This window comes from Monodelphis domestica, chromosome 4 (assembly GCF_027887165.1).
Source record: "Monodelphis domestica isolate mMonDom1 chromosome 4, mMonDom1.pri, whole genome shotgun sequence".
Lineage (NCBI taxonomy): Eukaryota > Metazoa > Chordata > Mammalia > Didelphimorphia > Didelphidae > Monodelphis > Monodelphis domestica.
Window position 1 is genome coordinate 57389214 of NC_077230.1, and position 21135 is coordinate 57410348.

The window sequence follows — 21135 nt, forward strand, 5'->3', positions numbered from 1 at the left end:
AAACTGGACCACCTGTATTTGCTATTTAGAGACCCTTGTAAAGATAATTTTAGTGTTGTGACTAAAAATCTAAATTAATTGATCGCCAGGGAAAAATCCCAAATAATAAAATACCCAAGTCAGCTGGAAATTATGGTGAGTTTAATTAATATGGAGAGAAGGAATTAAGGAGAAGAGAGAAAGAGAGGAAAGAGTTAATTTAAACTGTTCCAGCTCAGACTGAGCCAGGCAGGACTTAAAGGCCTTGGCCAAAGGCCTCCCTTGAGAGTCAAAGGAAAGGGAAGTCAGTCTTTTTTTTTTTAAACCCTTACCTTCCGTCTTGGAGTCAATACTCTGTATTGGCTCCAAGGCAGAAGAGTGGTAAGGGCTAGGCAATGGGGGTCAAGTGACTTGCCCAGGGTCACACAGCTAGGAAGTGGCTGAGGCCAGATTTGAACCTAGGACCTCCCGTCTCTAGGACTGGCTCTTAATCCACTGAGCTACCCAGCTGCCCCCGGAAGTCAGTCTTATCACTCACCACGTGACCCTCTCAAGGAAGCTGTCTGAGGGAGATCCTCCAGGCTGAGTTCCAGGGTCAAACTAGTACCCAGGCTGCTCACAGGAAGTGATCAGCCAGATCCACCTCTCTGGGGAAAGAGAGTGAAAAGAGGAAGTGACACGCCCTATATAAATGGTTTTACGTCACTTTCCTGCGTCTTATCTGTACCAATGATAGCCTAGCTTGACTTAGGACAGCCCAGGGGTCTGTCAGCTGTTTCTGAACATGCCTATCAAAGGCCATCCTCCTAGATACTTAAGTATGGGTGCAGACATTTGTGACCTTGTTAGACTAAGTAGGGTGGAGCAATGTAAAGTTCCCAAGACATTCCTGATCAAGTATCTCCATTGTTACAATCAGAAAATAGCTAAATCAAATCTTCTAAAGTATGGTCTGAGTAGGGTGGAGTAGTTTTAAAATTCACTTAACCTTAACCAAGGACCTAGATTTTGTTGACCAGAAACACAGTCAGATCCCAAGACTGAGTAAGGATTTTATTCATACCTACATCTCAAGTAATCCATCTGTCTTATCTGAAAATTGGCCACACTGATCAATTAGTTATTGTTTCCACATTTCTTTGATTGTTTACAGATTCTTGGGGAGGAGTGGGACCCCTCTTTTCCTGTTCATTCTTCCCTCCCAACTTGAGAAGTCCTTATTTCTTTCATCCAATTAGAAATCAGATTATAGTAGTAGTCTCTCGGTAACTGAAGATGGCGATTGTCTTTGTGCGTTTTCATCTATGATAGATGAGTGTGCACAAAGATACTTGTGCGTGAAGGAGATTTAAGTGGAAGAGTCGATGCACAGAGACAGTCCCACTCTCTCGGCGTTGGAAGCCTGGGTCCAGTGGCACAAAAAGTCGTTACACCTGGAGACTTCCTCAACTGCATTGGATGGCCATGTTGTCCTTTGTGCTCCAACACACCATAAGCACTCCACAGTGCTCTGCTGCGTCGCCCTCTCAGCTGTTGAACCTTCTTATTGGTTTCTTCCACCTGTTCCACCGAAGCAGTCTTCACATGCTGGGTGAGCAAAGCCCTGGTTCACCAGGGGTCGACGACCCGATGGCTACCCTCACAAGGTTTAGCCGGCCTGTCGAAGCCTTTGCCCAGGGTGTGGCCGCTGCTGCATGCTAGCAGCTACTGGGAGCCACACGTGAGAGCTGGGTGTCAGGTGAGGGTCAGAGGCTGGAGAGCTGCCCTAGAAGGGCACGACAAGCCCTCCATACCAGAGATATTACTCCTCCCTGAGCACCCCATACACCCTAGAAATCAGATTACCTAATGCTATATTGTTTCCTTTTAATAAATTTGTCTTGTTTTGCTAAACAGTTTTTACTATATAAATTTGATGCACACCCATAAACCAAGAAAGGGGCTTTGTTTTGTTTTGTTGGACAATTGGTATGTGTTGCTTAATAAGTTGATAAACTCAGAAGATCAAATCTTTGTTTCCTTCATCATTTCAGTTTCTGCATGTTACATAATCTCGGCTAGGCCCTCACTTTGGTAAAGCAATCCTTTTATATCTCCCTAACTGACTCAGTGTCTCACTCACCACAATGGATTTCTCATAGTTTTTCATTCCTCCTCAAACTTCCCATTCCCACACCTTCTCAGCTTGCCTCATATTTTACTAAAAAAACCTGGGGCCTTTTGCCTCTCCCTTTTCCTCATTTCACATGACTCAGATGCTTTCTGCCATTGTCTCAGTGGAAGAAGCAGCCCTTTCCTTACACAAGTGATTCCATTCCAACCCATTATCTCTTGCAGATTGTCTGGGTCCCAGGATGTGCATAACCACAAACACAAAAAACAAAAATTCAGCTCATTTTATGGATGAGAAACTGAGGCAAACAGGGTTAAGTGACTCACCTAGTGTTACAGTCAGTACATGTCTGAGGCTGGATTTGAACTCAGGTTCTCTTGATTTTAGGGCTAGCACTCTATCCAAGGATCCATTTAGCTGGTCCATACTCTCTGATAACCCCCATTATATTGTGTAAGATTAAAAATTAATATCCAAATACTTCAAATATTATATTATTATAAGAATTTATTAAATAATAACTTGAAGAAAAAGGAAAATGATAGTATTAGCAAAGAGAGAGTTGCCTGGATCACCAAAAGTGGGAAGAGCAAGGAGGAGAATGCAGGAAGAAAAGAGAGCAAAAGGGCAGTTACAGCAAACGTTTATGTATGATAAAAGTCCCTATGTGGACAAAGGGAAAAGGATTCTGGGAGATGAAGTCCAAGGGTTCAAGATTTCTAATTACACAATTGTTAATTATTCTTCATATTAGATCTGTGCCCTCTACTCAAAAAATTGCATATATTTTGTATTTAAATATGTACATATATAGCAATGGAGATTGGGTAGAAGATATATTGGGAAATGACTATAAAAGTTAGAAAAGTCTTCAGTCATAAGATAACAGATTTAGGACTGGAAGGGGCCTTACAGACCATCTATGTCAAACTTCTTATTTCATAGAGACAGAGGCAGGAAGTGATCACAAGTCTTTTGACTTTTACCACTGAGAAGGGAAGGGGTGGACTTGATTCCTCATGTAATATAAGGGCAGGGAGAGAATAGAGTCTTCCCTCCCTGAGTGAGGTAAAGATGGAGTAGAGTCAAGGAGGGAAGGGAGAGAGAGAGAGAGAGAGAGAAGAGAGAGAGAGAGAGAGAGAGAGAGAGAGAGATTCAGAGAGAGAGAGAGAGATTCAGAGAGAGAGAGAGAGAGAGAGAGAGAGACAGAGACAGAGAGACAGAGACAGAGAGAGACATAGAGAGAAGTTCTTCTTTGGTAACTTTAAAGTATAATATCAATCAGTCAATGAACAAGTATTTATTTAGCACCTATAATGTTCCAGATATTCTTCTAGGCACTGGGAAATGCGAGTACAAAGTACACATCCCTACTCACAATAATTTTTTTTTTGTTTGTAATTCTAACCTCCGGTCTTAGAATCAATATTAAGTGTCAGTTCCAGGACAGAAGAGTGGTAAGGGCTAGGCAATCAGGGTTAAGTGAATTGTCCAGGGTCATATAGCTACGAAGTGTCTGAGGCCACATTTAAACCTACGACTTCCCTTCTCTAAGCCTGACTTTCTGTCCACTGAGCCTCCTAGCTGCCCCCACAATGAACTCCTAATGCAGGAGACAACAAGTATATATAAAAATATATATGCCACAAATGTAAATATGTAATAAGTAGTTAATAATACATGATAGTGGGGTGGGGGGGGGGTACACCAGCAGTTGGGGAAGATCAGGAAAAGCTTCATGAATGCAGAAGAAGGTGATGTTTGAGCTACATCTTAAATGTTGGTCATTATTTGCATGTCATATTTATGACACTCAAAGAAGAGCTAGGTTCCATCCCTGAGTCAGTCACAGGCTCTAACCTGTCTCATAGATAGATATAAGTAGACTTAAGAGAGACAAAGAGAGGTGTGTTGGGGGCGGGGTACGGCTCTGGTGCAAATGTATTTTCCCTTATGGAGAAATCACACAAGTCATTAGTGTGTATTTTGTGTACCAAGGACATCATTGGAAGCGTGATTCCTATTGATAACAGACTGGTTGCTTCTTATGACAGTAATTGCTAGGTAAATTATTACAATAAAAGCTAGGGAGGAGGCTGCTAGTGGTGATTACAGCCTCCAAAGGGAAGAGAAATGAGTGGGAAGGTAAAGAGTGATTTCTTTGGTGTTGCAAGACTGATGTTGTTAGAATATTCTGGTCTTTCCAGATGAGCCAGGAGCTCCACATTTGCCAGGGGTAGCAATTGTTCTCAGGCTGGTAGCACTATGGCTGGTAACTCATTTAGGTAGGATTTTGGCTAAAGTCAAAGCTTATGGTCATGGCCAGGGGTCTGGATAATCATAGATGATGAGTTTTAATACGCTACATTCCTTTTCATAGTCTTATGAATAGCAGTGTGTAGGAAAGATGCTTTTATGGGATTAGGTTTCATCTAATAAACTTACAATATTTGGAAAGAGGTTTTGCATATAGTTAGCGGCCAAGCCTTAATTCTACCCCCCTTCTCTCTTCCCCTTCCTGCTGTGTTCTGAAGACTTTTTTTAAAAAATAAAAATAAAAAACCCCTTACCTTCCATCTTGGAATCAATACTGTGTATTGGTTCCAAGGCAGAAGAGTGGTAAGGGCTAGGTGATGGGAGTTAAGTGACTTACCCAGGGTCGCACAGCTGGGAAGTGTCTGAGGCCAGATTTGAACCCAGGATCTCCTATCTCTAGGCTTGGCTCTCCATCCATTGAGCCACCCAGCTGCCCCTTGAAGACTCTATTCTTACAGAAGTCCAGAGGAGGTTAAGGTGCAGATAGGGGAGGGTTGGGCAGCAAGAATGTATTACTCTGAGAGTTAATGTGGCATTGGTAAGACAACCTACAGTTGTTGGGCTGGTCCAATAGTAGTAGGGCACGACAGAGAACTGGATGCCTGGATACTGAGCATCAAGGCTTTTTGCCCATTTTACTTTTAGAATGTCACCCAACACTAGATAAAAGCTGGAATTTCTTTAGACTGTTCTGGCTCTGAGTTGGAGTGTTAATCAAGCCTACCATTCTAAAGGGTATTTTAATATTTAATGGTGATATAGAAGTTACTGTGATGAGATGGAACTTTGATGGATGATGGATACAAATTAGCATGTGAAAATGTGTTCCTTAAATGGTAAAATGTATCTTATGCCTTTGTGGGTCACCTTTGATGGGAGAAGTGGGGCAGAGGACATGTTCTTGCTTTCTTGAGCAAAACTATAATATATCCAACTACTCACCTTTCCTGTCCAACAAAGGTCCAGAAGTGAGGAGACAGTAGGAAATAGTGGCAATGTGTCTGTAGGGACAATAGTACTGTATGTATCCTCAAAGATAGAGGCTATACTTTTGTCCCAGAACTCCCTGGATCTCCTGATCTGGAAATTCTAAGTTTAGAATCTGTTGAAACCCATTTCATTTTCTGATCTGGAGTCACCATGAGGATAGAAATACAGGCGAATATGTCTGAAAAGAATTTGTGGAATGTAGTGCAGTAAAAAGGGGACTGAATCTAGTCAGAGGACTTGGATAAAAACTCTGGGCCTACAACTTACGTCCTTTGTACCTTTATGTAAGTCCAACCACTTTGTGCATCTTTTTTCTCAACCATAAGATGATGAGATTAGATCTAATCACTCTTAAAGTCCTTTATGTCTCCAAATCTATTATCTTAATTTTTAAAATTGATTTGTTTCCATATACATTTTATTTCTAAACACATCTTTGTGTCTCCTGTGAATTAAAAAAGGTAATTCTGTATAAACGATTAATATATCAACAGACTCTGATGGTATAAGTACTGTTGCACATCAATAACTGTTGACTTTTTGAAGTACTGAGTATGGTTCATTTTCTCTGAAAGAATGGGAAGAAGTATATTCTAGGGCCAAGGGTTATGGTCATCACAATAACAACATTCACATTTGTCTTTTTGTTCTTGATTTTAATATTTTCATAGTCACTGTGCATATTGTTTTCACATTTCTAGTTCTGTTACTCTGCATCAGTTCATATAGTCTTCCCTTTTTTGAGCCAGGTGATCCCAACATTCCCTCCAACTCTGCTATTCCATGATTGACATAGATCCTGGGGAACCATTGTCAGAGAAGTATCAGAAAGATGTATAATCAAGGTCAATCCCATAACTCCTCTACACAAATCTAAGAAACTCATGAGACCAAGTCCTGTTCAGAAAATCCCCCCACCCCCATCCCCAAATCACAGTGAATGATTTTTCCAGCCTAGGTCAACAAAAGGAGACAGAGAGTTCTCTGAATACTGGGGATGGGACTGGTTAGGAATAGCTTCAACACAGAATACGCCAACACCGGGAGAAATCCTACCTGAAGCCAAGGAGAAATCCCAGATCTTGCACACAAAGACCTGAACTTATGCAATTCAGTTCTAGGTCAGAGATCTAGGACTGACTGAGGAGGGGACCTGTGCTAAGGGTGACTTTCTGGGATGAAAAGCAATTTTATTCTTGTAGCTATGTACTGAGCAAAGAGCAAGTTCAGAAGTAGCTATGATTACAGGAGAAAAGTGGAGACTCAATTCCAGTTCCCAACCCAATCTAAACTGACAACAGGAGTCCCAGACTAAAGGAAAGCCTCAAATTCTGTCACTGACCCAGCCAAACTTTCCTGCTGATTGATTATGGCAGAGTGTAGCAGCAATCTTTAGAAACTCTAACTAGAGGCAAACTCACAGTGGTATTACTTAGCCTCAAACCCAGGCCAGGAACTTGCAGACCTCTGAGTAGTAGAGTAGTGGTTAGATTCTTGAACTGGATCAGACCATTTTGGGAGCACTGAAAGCTTTCAAGACCCCAGTTTGAGGCTTGTCCCTGAGATCCTGGAATAATACAATACTCAAAACCACAACAAAGCAGCAATAGGACTCAAGAAGACAAAAGCTCTACCCAGAAATTCTCTCCAGAAATGCAAAGAGCTCTATTATAATATCAAATCCAAGGCCAGGAAGTAGTTTGGGAGAATCAACAAACAATTTAAAAAATCCCACCAAAAGAACTTTTATGGTGACAGGGAATCTCAAGATTCAAAACTAGGAGAGAATGATTCAAAAAATCTACAAGCAAATTCTCAAAACAAAACATAGCTGAACAAGTTCAATAAGAATTCTTGGAAGAGATGAAATAAGTGTTTTGTTTTAAGACTTCACATTTTTAAAATAAATAAAATTAAGTGATAAAGGAAAAATTGGAAATAAATGAGAGCAGTGTGGAAAAAATATAGGAATTAGCACAAAAAAATTTGAGCAAGAGATATGAGGTTACTCAAGGAACAAAATGCCTGAAAATTAGAATGGACCAAATAGAAGTTAATGTTTCTGTGAGATAAGAAAAAACATGAAAACAGTCAAATGATTGAAAAATAGAAAAGAAAACATAAGATATCCCATATGAAAAACAACTGATATAAAAAACAGATGGAAGAGAGATTATTTGAGATTTGCTGGACTACCTCAAAGACATGACCAAAAATCAATCACTGGGTCAGATGGGTCTACCCATACCTTCCAGGAATCAGAAACTGCACTATCACTCTGTCATGCCTTAATGTGCACGTGCCAACTATGGGTTCTATTTTAAGGTTAATTTCACCAAAAAAAGAGGCATAGTCAGGATCATCACAATTTAGTAGTCACTTCTAAAAAGGATCTGGAGAGCTCAGAATACAATATTTCAGAAGGCAAAGGATATGGTTTTGCAGTCAAGAATAACTTACTCTGAAAAAGAGAATATAATCGTAATAGGGAAAGTTGATTTTGATTTAATTAGAAGACTTCTAAGCATTTCTGGGGCAACTACATAAGGCAGTGGATAGAGCACTAGGTTTAAAATGAGAAAATTATCTTCATGAGTTCAAATCTGGCCTCAGACTGTATTAAGTTGTAACTGAGGGAGTTTGGCTTTTCAGTATGGAGAGGGGAAAAAGGGAGGAGACCCCCCTTCCACAAAGTGGGGTTCAGGGGAGACAGCTGATGTTAAGGTTGGCTTAGAGAAAGGAGAGGGGGTTTGAAGATTTTCCCCCTTCTGCCTTCCCTCCTTAGCTAAAGCTGCTCTCCCAGATTTGCTCTTGCCCTTCTTGTTTCCCCCCTCCACGACTCAAGACCAAAGGGTCTCCTCTTGATCTGTTCATTCACACTCAGCTTGGGGAACAGATAACTTTTAATGTCAACTCAATCAGGTAATACAAAAGGAATAATGGGCAGGAAAGAATGGGAAAGGAATGTGGGAAAAGGGGGTCCCTGTCTCTATCTAAACCCTTTTCCTCCCTCCCCGAGTTTGGGGGAAACTCAGTGGGCCTTGGCATCCTGAGCCCCTGAGAGAAAGTTAGGTTGGCTCACCCCTGGGCAACAGGAGCTGAGGTAAAGTCTGCTCTTCAGAAATTCCCTTCAATTGGGAAGTGTTGAGGGGAAAGATTTACAGTCATTAGCAGTAAAAGTGGGTAACCCTCAGGAGAAAGTTTTTTTCCTACCTTCTGTCTTTGGCTTTTCAAGACCAAAGAGAGGACGAACTCTTCTCCCAGCCAGTGGCTTCTCTCTTCAGGATTCCTAACTCTTGGGGTCCCTCCCCCATTGAGGTGATCAGTTTCACTCTTCAGCCTTTTTCTTTAGTGCCAGCCTCTGTCACAGACACTTACTAGCTGTATTTCCCTGGGTGAGTCAATTCACTCTGTTTGCCTCAGTTACTCATCTGTAAAATGGACTGGAGAAAGAAATGGCAAACCATTTCAGAACCCTTGCCAAGAAAACCCCAAAAGATGAAGAGTAGGACATGACTGGAGTGACTGAACAACAGTAAATCATTTCTGATGTAAAGACCATAGCTTCATAAGAACTTTGTATTCTATGCAAACAAAGGTTAGGGAGAGTAGGCAACATTTGAGCCCCATTCTCATTTGAATTGATCAAAGGAGGAAGAATATGTACAATTTATTACAGGCATATATTGCACCAAATCAGGAAACAGGATTTAATGGGGGAGGGGGGAGGATGAGGAGGGGAATAAAAGAAAGAGGGAAGAGAGAATGAGGAAAGATGGAGAGAGTAAAACAGAGAGAGAAGGAGGTAGAGAAGGGAAGGAGGGAGAGAGAAAGGAAGAAAGAGAAGGTTGGGGAGAAGAAGAGAGAAGAAAAGAGAAAGGAAGGGGGAGAGAGTGTTTATGAGTCAGGAAGTAATCAGACCTGTGTTTAAGAAGGATTAATTTTAGGATTAGCATTGACTTTGTGACTCTGGGAAAGTCACTTAACCTTTTGATATTCTATTTCTTGTTGTTCATTTGTTTCATATGTGTCTGACTCTTTGTGACCTCATTTTGGGGTTAGCCATTTACTTCTCTAGTTCATTTTGAAGATGAGGAAACTGAGGCAAACAGGATTAAGCAACTTGCTCAGGCTCACACATCTAATAAGTGTCTGAGGCGAGATTTGAATTCAGACAAATGAATCTTTCTGACTCCAACTGGGAGCTCTAACCACTGTAAAATCTAGCTGTCCTCTCAATGTTCTAGGTCAGTGATGGTGAACCTTTTAGAGATGGAGTGCCAGGCCCCACCCCACCCCACTAAATGCTGGGCACTTTCTGCCCTCCATTACCCCACACAGGGGAGGGAGGAAGTGCTCCCATTGGGCTGCTGGGCAGAGGGGCAGGTGAAATAAAGAATGTCCTCAGAGAGTGTAGAGAGGGGGAGGGAAGTGGTCTGAGTGCTCTGGTCCCCTGCAGATCTGCCACTTGTGAGCTGCCCACCTTACCCCCTATGTGATCCCATTGGGCTGCTAGGCAAAGGGGTGGGGGATGTGAAAAAAATGTCATGAGGCACAGTGGAGAGGGAGCAGTTCCATCCAAGTTCCTCTGCCTTTCTAGTAACAAATTCTGGGGGGTAGGGGGAGTGGAGAGGGTGACTGTGTTCCCATAGAAAGTGTTCTGCATGCCATCTTTGGCACCCATGCCATAGGTTCACCATCACTGGGCAATTTTTTAATATTTCAAATTATAGAACAAATGCTGATCTGCTTTGGTAGAGGAAGTTTCCCCATATAGGAGTGGTTTGTACATATGGAATCATAGATCTAGTGCCAATTATATGAATGTGGTAATATGTAGGATAAGATGAGATGGAGTACCTGGAGGTGGACAGATAAATTAGGAAATGAAATAGTCCAGAAAACCTATCTGTTCTTCTAGGACTCACCCTACTTATGACTCTCCTTCCTGGCACCCCAACCTTCCTTCTGTAATCTTCTGTTCATAGAACTTATAATGACTATAAAACTTCAGCAGTAGTCAGTATTCTTCCTGTTGTGTCAGATAGATTATTTCTTAATCTTTTGTTTGTTTGTGAGTAGTGGACCTTGTCCTTCTAGGGAAAACTTTTGCAGAATAATGTTATTGAAGGAAATGCTCTACATTTCAGTCAAAGGTTAATGAAAATAAAGATAAAATTAACTTTTTCCTGTTTAAATTCCCAGAGCCTCTTAATCTTCATTTTTGAACGGCCCTAATGCCTACAGAGACACATGACACGGACATTCTGTTCACTAACATGGGAGCTTAGTTACTGAGTCTAGAGAATGACCTTATAAATCCACCATGTGCTTCTGCCTCTTGTCCCTGCCTGCCGACTCAAAGCCCTAATGGCATTGCTGGTTATACCCCTGCCTTGTGCTTCTCTGCTCTGCTTTGGAAATGACAGAGGCTGCCTTAGTTTTATTTATTTATTTTTTTGGTGGTGGGGAGGGATGTTACCCTTGTTGCTCCTGCTTCTCCCTCTCTGGGTGTGCCCACTGTTGGTTACCCTCTATATCTGTTCTTAAATCTCAAGTCTTTCCTTGTATGAATTTAAATATGTCCAGAGAAGGCTTCTTGCTTTTATTCAGGCTAATTCTTCTATGAAGCTCTTTAAACTTCAGAGAAGCTGTAGTGGACTGGGGCAGACAGCTATTGCAGGAGTCCAGAGGAGAGGGAAGAAGGTTTGCAGTGGGAAGGGAGGAACGAAAATGGGAAGAAAAAGATGGGATCCATAGTGATCACTGGCCAGCCCAGCCCACAGGTCCCACCTGAACCCGCAAGGCAAAGTAGACAGGGCTGCCTGCCTCTCTTATTTTCTATGCCTGTCTCTCATTTCTAATCTGACAGCCCTCAGAATTCTTGAAAACTACAATCAGCTTTTAGCCCAGGGCTTTCGACACATTTCATTTAACAAATACTTTTTCTCATGATATTGCCTCTAAGTTCTTTCTTCAAGTTAAATATTCCCAGTTCCTTCAAAAAAGCTTTGTATGGCATGGTTTCAAGCCTTTTCTCTATCTTCGTTATCCTACTCTTAGTATATTCTGCTTTTTCAACGTCTCTTCTTAAAATGAACACATTAGGGGCAGCTAGGTGGCACAGTGGATAGAGTGCCAGAGAGGATCTGGATTCAGATATGGCTTTAGATACTAGCTGTATGAGTCTGGGCAAGTCATTTAACCTCGTTCGCCTAGCTCCTGCCCATTTGTTTCAGAGTTGTTACTAAGACAGAAAGTAAGGGTTTTAAAAATAAAATAAAATGGACACACTGTTACAGTAAAACCAAAACCCACAATTCAGACGTGGCCCAACTAGCACAGGGACCAGTGCACAGCTATGTGCAACTTCACATTCCCATGGGGTAGTTAGAACATATTTCCACTGTCCTTATTTGTTCTCATCAGTCCATTACATTCAGTTCTATTGCATTCCCTGAAGCCCTGACTAGCATTTCTGAAAGGTAGTGTGGAATCTGGCAAGCGTTTAAATAAAAGCTTTCTTTATTAGAAGCAGGGCCAATACGTGATCCACCCTGCTATGGTTGGCTTCAGTTAGAGTACCAGGGGAGCTCCCCTAAGGTGTTTTGGATGGAGCTTGCAGAATGTTTGGATATTCTGTTACTGCCACACCAACCAATCACAGGCTTTTCCCATCCACAGTTTACGGGGATGACTGAATGAGAAATCTTACTGGCAAAAGAAGTATTTCACCCTTATTTGGTCTTTCAGAGAGCCCTGGTCATGGCCAGAGTTGTGAAAGCACACTGATGAATGCAAAGCCAAGGATAAGTGAGGGGGAAACCCCATTTTGTCTTCCTTTGCTGGGTTCTGGGTATCGGTATCTTCTGTTCAGTGATCAATGTTATTAGATATTGGATATTAACATATTAACAATAATAATACGAGATATTAAGGAATTCACCAGATACGTGCACATTCTCATTACTTTGTGTTACAATAAGTAGAGTGAAGGATTTAGAGTTAGGAGGACTTGCTTCAAATCTTGCCTCTGTGCCTTACTAGTGGTGTGACTATGGGTAAATTGCTTATCCAAGATCGATCTTAATTTTCTCGTACATAAGCTGGGAATGGTGTTAACTAAGTACCTAGCTAAGAGGGTTATTGTGAGGGTTGGTTGGAATATAAGACATAAAAGTGCCTCACAAACCTAAGAGGACTTTGTAAATATGAGTTATTATTGAAAAAATGTTAGTGTGACATCGTGGATAGAGAGTTGGTCTCAGAGACAGAAAAATTTGGGTTCAAATCTTGCCTTTTGATCCATACCAGCTGTTGTGTGTGTGTGACCCTGGGCAAATCACAACCTCACGGAGCTCTAGGAGACTCTTTTAAGATTCTCAGTTGGTGTGAAAATTCTGACCTGCATTGGTAGTAGGAGTTTGCTCATCTAGGAATTCTTTAAATGAAATCATAGGCTTATTCCCTCTTTCTCCCTATGGTAGGATATAAGAAAATCAGAGTCTGGACTCACATAATTTGAATGCATAAATAAACTCAAATTATTCTCTGGCCCTGGCCAAATAGCAGCAATGGCCTTGATTGAATTTGGTAGAAATATTGTAAAGAGGAAGAAAGAGGAAAATTGCTATTCTAGGTCCTATGGTGAACCACCATTTATCCAGACTAGTATCCAGACTAGCACAGCATTAGTATCCCCTGAAGATGGCCCAAGTAGCCCCAGAGCCACGAGGATTTGTTTTTGTTTCTTTGAACGGTAAAGAAAGTATAAAGATTTTCATAGCCCTGAAATGAATACAGACCTACAAACTGATGGATTACATGAAATCACTTAAGTATGTATATGATGAATCTAGAATGTCTCATTTGTCATGTAGTTAATTCTAACCACAAGAAGACATTTACCTGATCACAAAAATATTAAAGGACTAAACAGGGAAACAGCCTTATAAATGGTGACTCAGCTAAAGGAGCTTATAGGACCTGTAAGGAAAAATGGACCCAGGAACCAATCCAACCCACCTGGAAAAATGATTCACTCTAACAGAATTTCATAGTTTCCTAAAGCACTAAGAGGGCAAGTGTGCCAGTATGTGTCACAAACATCACCACTAGAAAGAAACCAGAAAGTCAGACCATCTTTCTGTTGGAGTTGTGGATATGATAGTTAAATACAGGACACATGCATGTAGGTAGAGAATATAAATCTGGTGGCACAGGAGCTCAAGATAATAGGTCAAGCTTTGGGAAAAGGATGTAGGGTCAGATTCATTGGCTGTTGTACAGGGATGATTGCGAAAACTGGAAATGTAGACCATACTCCTGTCCTAGTAGGTGAAGCACAAATGATTGTTGTGTTCCAGTTATTCTAAGAGAAACATTTGAAGAAAGTACATGTAGCTTCTTGAAGGTTTCAACCTCGGAGGACTGAGTGGCAAAAGCCATCCATGCCTGGTGATACACTGAAATAACTTTTAGAATTCCCTGAAAATATTGCTAAAGTCAACAAGGAAATGAAGGTTCTGATCCCGGTCTTCTCAGACCCAAGCTTGGGTAAATGGAATGTCAGCTTTGGTTGGAATTAATTCTAATCCATTTAGGATACCAGCAAATTACTGTAAACATCATGCCAAGACTGGGTTCCCTCATACTTTGGCCATCCATATAGCTTGGGCAGAAGCATTCAGGAGGAGAGTCAAATGGTCACGTTGAATAGCATAAGAGTCCCAGACTTTCAACTTCTGTCATAGATCCAGTCAATCTAAGAGGCTTTTGTCCGTCCACTCTGTGGAAACCAGACCAGAAACCAGCTGTAGACAAGCTACATGTGCTCCAAAGTCTCTCCAAGGTACTTCCATCATATGTCATCATGACTTAGTGAGACATAATGTCCCCAGCCTATCTACATGGGAAGCTGCATCAGTGGCAATCTGTGTATGCTTGTAGAGCCCAAGTTTATTGGCTAGTCCTTTGTTATACATAAAAAAAGAGAAAAATACAGAATTTGGATGACACTATCATCCTGTAGCCTTGAATGCAGTCACTAACATTTCTGTAAATACTAATGTTAGAATTGTAGGGGGCTTTGCAAGTTTCTATCTCTGGGACTTTCTCAATGGTAAAATAAGGGGATTAGATCTAAACAGTTGCCTCACAACAACTTGGTTAGGTAGGTAGTGAGTTTATCATTATCCTCATTTTTCACCGGAAGAAACGGAGGCTTTGAGAAGTTATGTGTCTCACTATGATTGTGCAATTAGTAAGAATCTGAGGCAGGATTGAAATGTAGCTCCCAACTCCCCATGTCCAGTATACCCCATTTATAGAAGGTTAGGATAGTCTGATCCTCTATGGGAAACTAGATTCCCTCTTCCTTTTATTACTGTATTTATTTATGTTTTGTATTATGTTATTTGTATGTATATATATATATAGTTATTCATATTTATTTTATCATTTTTATTATCTCCTCTTGTTGTTGAGTCATTTCTCACTCTTCATGATTCCACTTGGGTTTTGTTTTGCAAAAATTCTTGAGGAATTTGCCTTTTTTTCCTCTAGCTCATTTCACAGGTAAGGAAACAGAGGCAATAGGGGTTACAGACACAGTAAGTGTCTGAGGTCAGATTTGGACTCAGAAAAATGAGTCTAGCCAGCTTCAGGCACCACCTACTCACCCTACCTCTCCCTGATATTCATGTAATCTGTCACCCTTCCCTGTGTCTTAGTCTCCCTTCTGATTGCTCCTGTCACGAGTACTTTACAGGTCAGTCTGCTCTGTTAGCTTCATTTTGAGGATTCATCATTGTTGCTTGAAGCCTTATAGAGCCTGGTTAGGAGGATGAGTTTGATTTAGGGGTGATTTTTGGCCCAGTTCAGAAATGAAGGGAGAATGTTTCAAGGGCATATTTTTTTTCAGCATTGGGACCCAGTCTGCAGACTTAGTTGTTTTATTTCCTGCTTGGAAAACAGGAGCACTTCAGTTCAATTTATGACAAGGCAGAGTTGGGAGTTTAGAATTAGGATTGGTTGTCCTTTGTTTCCACGCCTTTTCCCTGGTGCCATTTCAGTCTCTTGGAGGAAGAGCTGGAGTCTCTTTGGAAGGAATTGTGAGGCTAAATTTTGACAAAGGGATCCTGCTCTCCTTGAACATTGGTGAGGACATTGGGGATGGAATGCCATGGGGCAGCCGTTGAAGACCATGAAGTGAATAAGTGAAGGTTAAAAAAATAGTATTGAAAACTGTATGTGCTTGTCTCATTTTGGCTTTGGGAATGTTGTTCAAAGTGCTTTGTTGTGGCAAATGTTATTTGAATGAATAGGTTGTTGTTGTTGTTGTTGTTGTTTTCCATAGTAAAGTTGGGAGGTGAAGAGAAAGAACTTGTATTCTGGTAAGCATTTTGCCCTTTTGGCTGAGAGATTTGAATATATGACCAAGGAAGGTGTTGTTGGAAGCAATGGGTATAAATTGTGGAGAGGCACATTTTGCCTCAGTAGAAGAGAATAATTTTGAAAATGAAAGCTGTCCAAATTAGGGGAGGCTGCCTATTTGAGGTAGTGTCTTCCTTCCTACTGGAAATCTTTGTGCGAAATTGAATGGCCGATTGTTAGAAGTTCTTCAGGGGAGCTCTTGCTGAGTTAGAGAATAGACTAGTTAACTTTTGAGTACCTTCCAATTCCGAGGTTCTGTGAATCTCTTTTCTCTGGAGATGGGGGATGAAACTTGGAGAGGGTTTAAGTTCAGTCCTGCCTTGATGATATTTGTAACCTGCCTAACAGTGCCTGGTACATATTAGGCACTTCAATGTTTGTTCCTTTCCATTAAGGCAGAAGGATAGACTAAACAATCTGTGGTTATGCAGAGGGAAAATACTTAAAATCAGGCATTATCCATGCATTTACTAGTAAGAGTATTTACTTGTAATAGAATTTATGGGTTTTCATCTAGATCTTATTGAATTGATATAGATTTTAATTAAAATTTCAGTCAATAAGCTTTATGAATGAGAAGTCAAGGAAAAAATGAGGGTGAAAGCTGAAAAAGGAAGTTGCAAATAATTGTATAGGTCTCTAACACTAATTATTTACTGATCCCCCCTGCCCCTAGTATATTGATTTTAACATAACATTTCCCATATGGTGTGACAAGGAAATCACTTTAAAAGACTGATATATATTAATTTAAGGTCGCCAAGGAATTCAGCTATGTAATTCCTAAATGAAAACTCAAGTCAGCAGTCAATCTTTTATGGAGTTTAATTACAATAGGAGGAAGAAAGGAATTAGAGATAGAGAGAGAGAAAAGGGAGAGAAGGGAATAGGGCTTAAATACCTCTTCTGTTTAGGCTGGGCCAAAAGGCCGAAGCCCTTAGATAGCTGGGGCAAAGAAAAGAGATCAGTCCCTATTACTCACGTGACCAAAATGGAGAAACAGTCTCAGAGGCCCCCACCTTCAGCTTCCTTCAGAGCAAGCTTCTCAGAGCACACTCCAACTACTCAGACAAACTCCTCCACCACCACCTCTGAGTCTTCAGACCCCTCTCTCTTTAAGGAAACCATCCAAGTTCCCTCCCCTCAGTTCTCATATCTACCAATCACTGTCCATCAATTTCCCTGTGCCAATGGAGGCTCTAGCTTAACCCAGGACCGCCCAGAGGTCTCTGGCTTTGCACATGTCTGTTGAAGGTCATATTTTCAAATAATTAAATCTTTGATCCTTTGCTACAGCCCTTCCTAAATCCTGTTAACCTGAGTAGGGTAGAGATTGGAATAATTAAATTTTGATCTATGCTGCAGCCCTTCCTCAATCCTGTTAGGACTGAGTAGGGTGGAGATTGATTCCAAGTATCTCCATTGTATCAATTCTAAAATCAATCATGACTCAAAGAAATTCCTGTTCTATGCTTAAGCATAGGTCAAAGTCCTTTCCATTGTTCAGCAAAAGGTTTCTGTCCTAAAGTAATCTTAAGAAGGGAGGAGGAGGAACCTCCCATGCCAATGGGGTTCACATTCCAATACACTATCAGTAAGAAATTTTCCAAGTATGAAATTTCCCAATGGTGAAATTTCCAACATTTATAAGTCTAAGGAATTTTAAGGTTTACAATGGCCCTCATTATGTTGAAAGCACTTAGTCTCTGGATGTATAACACCACTTGCTGTTATTGTTAATTTCTTGGTGGCAGTCAAGGTACAATAAGTATTCTATCAATTGTTCTCTCTTAAGTGTGGCATTAACCCCCCCCCCCCACATGTGTTATATACCTAGAAACGTGTGTGTTTGTGTGTATATATATATATATATATATACATATATGTATATATATATACATACACATATATGAATGTATATCTATATCTATAGAATTTCTATCCTTTGACTATTAATCATTTTGTCAATGGTTATAATCGTATAATTTTGGATTCATTCTTAATATATTGTGGAAATGAGAGCCTTTTCAGAAAAACTTCACTCCAAAGATCCCCCCCCCCCCAGTTATCTGCTTCCCTTTCACCTTTTCAAGCTGGCTTTCTTGTTATTCTTTACACACAACATTCTGTCTTTCCTTTGCCTTTGTACAGGTTGTGAACTCCAGACTTGAGAGGTGCTGCCTATTCACAGCAGGCAAAACTCTTCAAGGCTGCCAGAACCAAATTAAAATGTAATTGAGAAGCATCTAACAAGATTGAAAAAAACCTTACAATACAACATAATGTTAATTTGTGGTTTACTAAGTAAATAGGGAGCTTTGAGTTTGACACCTCCAACTAGTCCAGCTTTCTTATTTTACAGATAGAGAAAATGAGGCAGAGCAGAGAAAGGACTTGCCCAGGGCCACATACAGGTAGGGTTTAAGGAGAAAATTTAGAAACAAATAGTATAGAAACTTTAAGAGCTTAAATTGCACATCTAGCCAAAATACAAAAAGAAACTTGCATTCAACCTGATGACAGGCTGTGGAAATGTCTGTTTTTCTCCAGAGTATAGCTATACTTTTGTCTTCCTTGCTTTGTTTTGTAAACGTGTAATTACTCTTCAACATTGGTACTGATAAGCTAACATCTTAAGCCAATGTACAATGTTAGGGGTAAAATTCCCAAGACTGTTAGGGGTGAATTTAGGGTTGAGACTGAATATAAATTTTAGTTGGTCGCCAGAGATTTAAATTCTAAATCCCAATGAAATACTCAAGTCAGAGTGCAATTTTATGGTGGTTTATTAACAATAGAAGGAAGGACTTAAGAATGAGAGAGGGAGAGGAAAAGGAATAAAAATGCTCTGGCCCTGGCTGAGCCAGGCAGGAGTTCAGAGGCCTCAGCCAAGGGGCCTCTCTAGAAAGCCAAGAGAAAGGGGAGTCAATCTTATCACTCACCACGTGACTGTCTAAAAGGAAGCAGTCTGAGGAGTTCCTCCAGGCTTGAGTTCCAGGGCCAACTCCACCAAAGCTCCCACTCACAGGAAGTGACGCGCAATATAAAGGCAGGTCTTTACATCACTTCCTGTGTCTCACATGTGCCAATGGTGGTTTAAGCTTGGTTTAGGAAAGCCCAGGGGATCAGTCAGTTGTTTCTGATTTATCACACAGGCCTTCCTCCCTGACACTTAATCCTTAAGTGGAGGCGTATACATACATTCCTGGTTGCTAGAATTCTAAAGACTAAGCAGGGTGGAGTAAAACTAAAATTCACCAAAAAATAAATGTCAACTCTTTGTTATGTTTTCCATCTAGATCTTTGTCCTCAGGTCTGGTAGGAGAATCTTGACATTTCTCCTCTGTACCAATCCATCCTCTGTCCTGATGAAAGACTTATCTTCTTAATATATGGATCTAATCATGTTATATCTTTGTCCAAAAACTGTACATAGTTTTTTTCCCCCTCCAAATTCTAAATTCTTCAGCCTAACACACAGCCTCATGTCTTTTAAGAGGTGAATTTTGAATACTTCCTCAGACTTTCATCACCTGGCCAACACTGGTTAAATTTCTTTCCCTGTCTTCATCTATATTTCGTCATCTGTAAAATGGAGATAATTGCACCTAGATTGTCGAGAAGATTAAATCAGGTAATTCATACAAAGGGCGTATTAGCTGTTATTATTATGTATCTATATCTCTATCTATGTCACTATATATATTTAGGGCTTCAGTCAAACTGGCTTACTCAATATTTCACTGTTTAATGAACATGTCCTACATTTTCCCATCTCCATGAATTTGTTAACTCTCCCCTTTGGAAAGACATCTTTCAAGATCAAATTCAAATCTCACATTCTACACTTGATCTTAGCCAAAAGGCCAAAGCTCACCTTCTCATAAAGCCTTACTCCATCTATGTTATTGCAAATTATTCCTCCCTTCTTGTTAACTCAATGTTAACCCTTGATGTAAACTCAAATGCAATTCAGCTCAGTGATTGTTTATTAATCATCTATGGTGGGGCCACTAGACAATGGTACAATTCAGGCAGAAAAGGGGAGGTGTGGTGGCACAATGTCCAGGGTGTTAGGCTTGGAGTCGAGAGGACCTGGGTTCATATCTAACCTCAGATACTTCCTAGCTGTGTGAGCTCCAACAAGTCATTTAATCTGATTGCTTAGTCTTTGCCACTCTTGTGCCTTAGAAATTATACCAAGACAGATGGTAGGTTTTAAAAAATTGTCTATAGTGGCCAGATGGCTGCCTGAATGGAGGCAGGCTGACCAACTCTCTCATATATGTACTTCAGAAAACACCCCAAAGAACTCCTGGATTTACAACTATAAATGCCCAGTGGAGATGTTGGAAGTCCCCAGTAGTAGCAGCCAATGAGAGTGGGGCAGACTCTAGTTTGGGCAAGATTCAAAGGAGAGACACCTCAAGATTCCATTATCTCTAGCATTCTTTTCTGAGACCCCAGAAGGGGCCCTGATGATCAAGTATCACAAAACCCAAAGATCTGGGGTAGGGGGCTAACCCAGGGGGGGGAAAGAACTTTCATAACTGCATTTGCCTAGCCCTTCCCTTTTGCCTTAGAGTTGGTACTAAAACAGAAAGTACTACATTGTGCCACTTCCCTTGAACTATAAGTGATGTAAACACAGAATATATCAATAAAAATGTATAGTTAAAACCTTAAAAACAAACAAACAAAAAAACAAACAAACAAACCTGAACAACTAATGGCTTGAACAAGTTTAATAGTGGCGAAATATTCTCTTGACAAGACAATTTCAGGATCTTCCTGGGTCACATGATCAAACTCCTTCATCGTTTATAGTAATGGGTGATCCCTGAAATGCTTCCAGAAATGACATGGATATTGTTTTTCTTTTTCTCTCTAGGTTCTGCTGTGCTAGCATAGGATGGGGAGTTTCAGAGGTCATGCTGTGCCTGGAAGTTTTTTCCTTTTCTTTGGTTTTTGGTGGAGTGTCAAGTACACACTGAAGTATGTCTGCAAAAAGAACAAGAGGACCTGTTTCTTTGGGTCCAGAGCAGGATTTCAACGCTTGGAAATTATCGAGGGCCTGGTCAAAATCTCCATGTCTTTAACTGGTAAATTGGTCATTTCTCAGATTCCCGCTTTTTCCATTTGGGCATCCAGATTCAGGATTGGATTCAAGAGAATGTGAATCTTTTATTAATTTATTTTTGGTAGAAGGATTAACATTTTCTTTTAATTGCCTATTTTTTATTATTGTTGAATCAAACCTTGAGTGGCAAATTGTAGTTTTAATTGTTGCAGTTGAATATGGA

General features: G+C 40.6%; 1 protein-coding gene across 5 annotated transcripts in view; it reads left to right on the forward strand.

The window, feature by feature from the left end:
- Positions 1-21135, forward strand: part of TMEM45A (transmembrane protein 45A) — an 83026-nt gene that overhangs the window by 16102 nt on the left and 45789 nt on the right. For 3 of the 5 annotated variants that reach the window (XM_056793394.1, XM_056793392.1, XM_007493571.3), the window contains one exon: positions 20724-20934. In XM_056793394.1, coding sequence (XP_056649372.1) covers positions 20745-20934 — 190 coding nt within the window. In that variant the 5' untranslated portion in view covers positions 20724-20744. Of the gene's footprint in view, positions 1-15085; positions 15168-15293; positions 15557-20723; positions 20935-21135 lie in introns of those variants that run through there. The other 2 variants (XM_056793391.1, XM_056793393.1) reach the window with 2 other exon arrangements.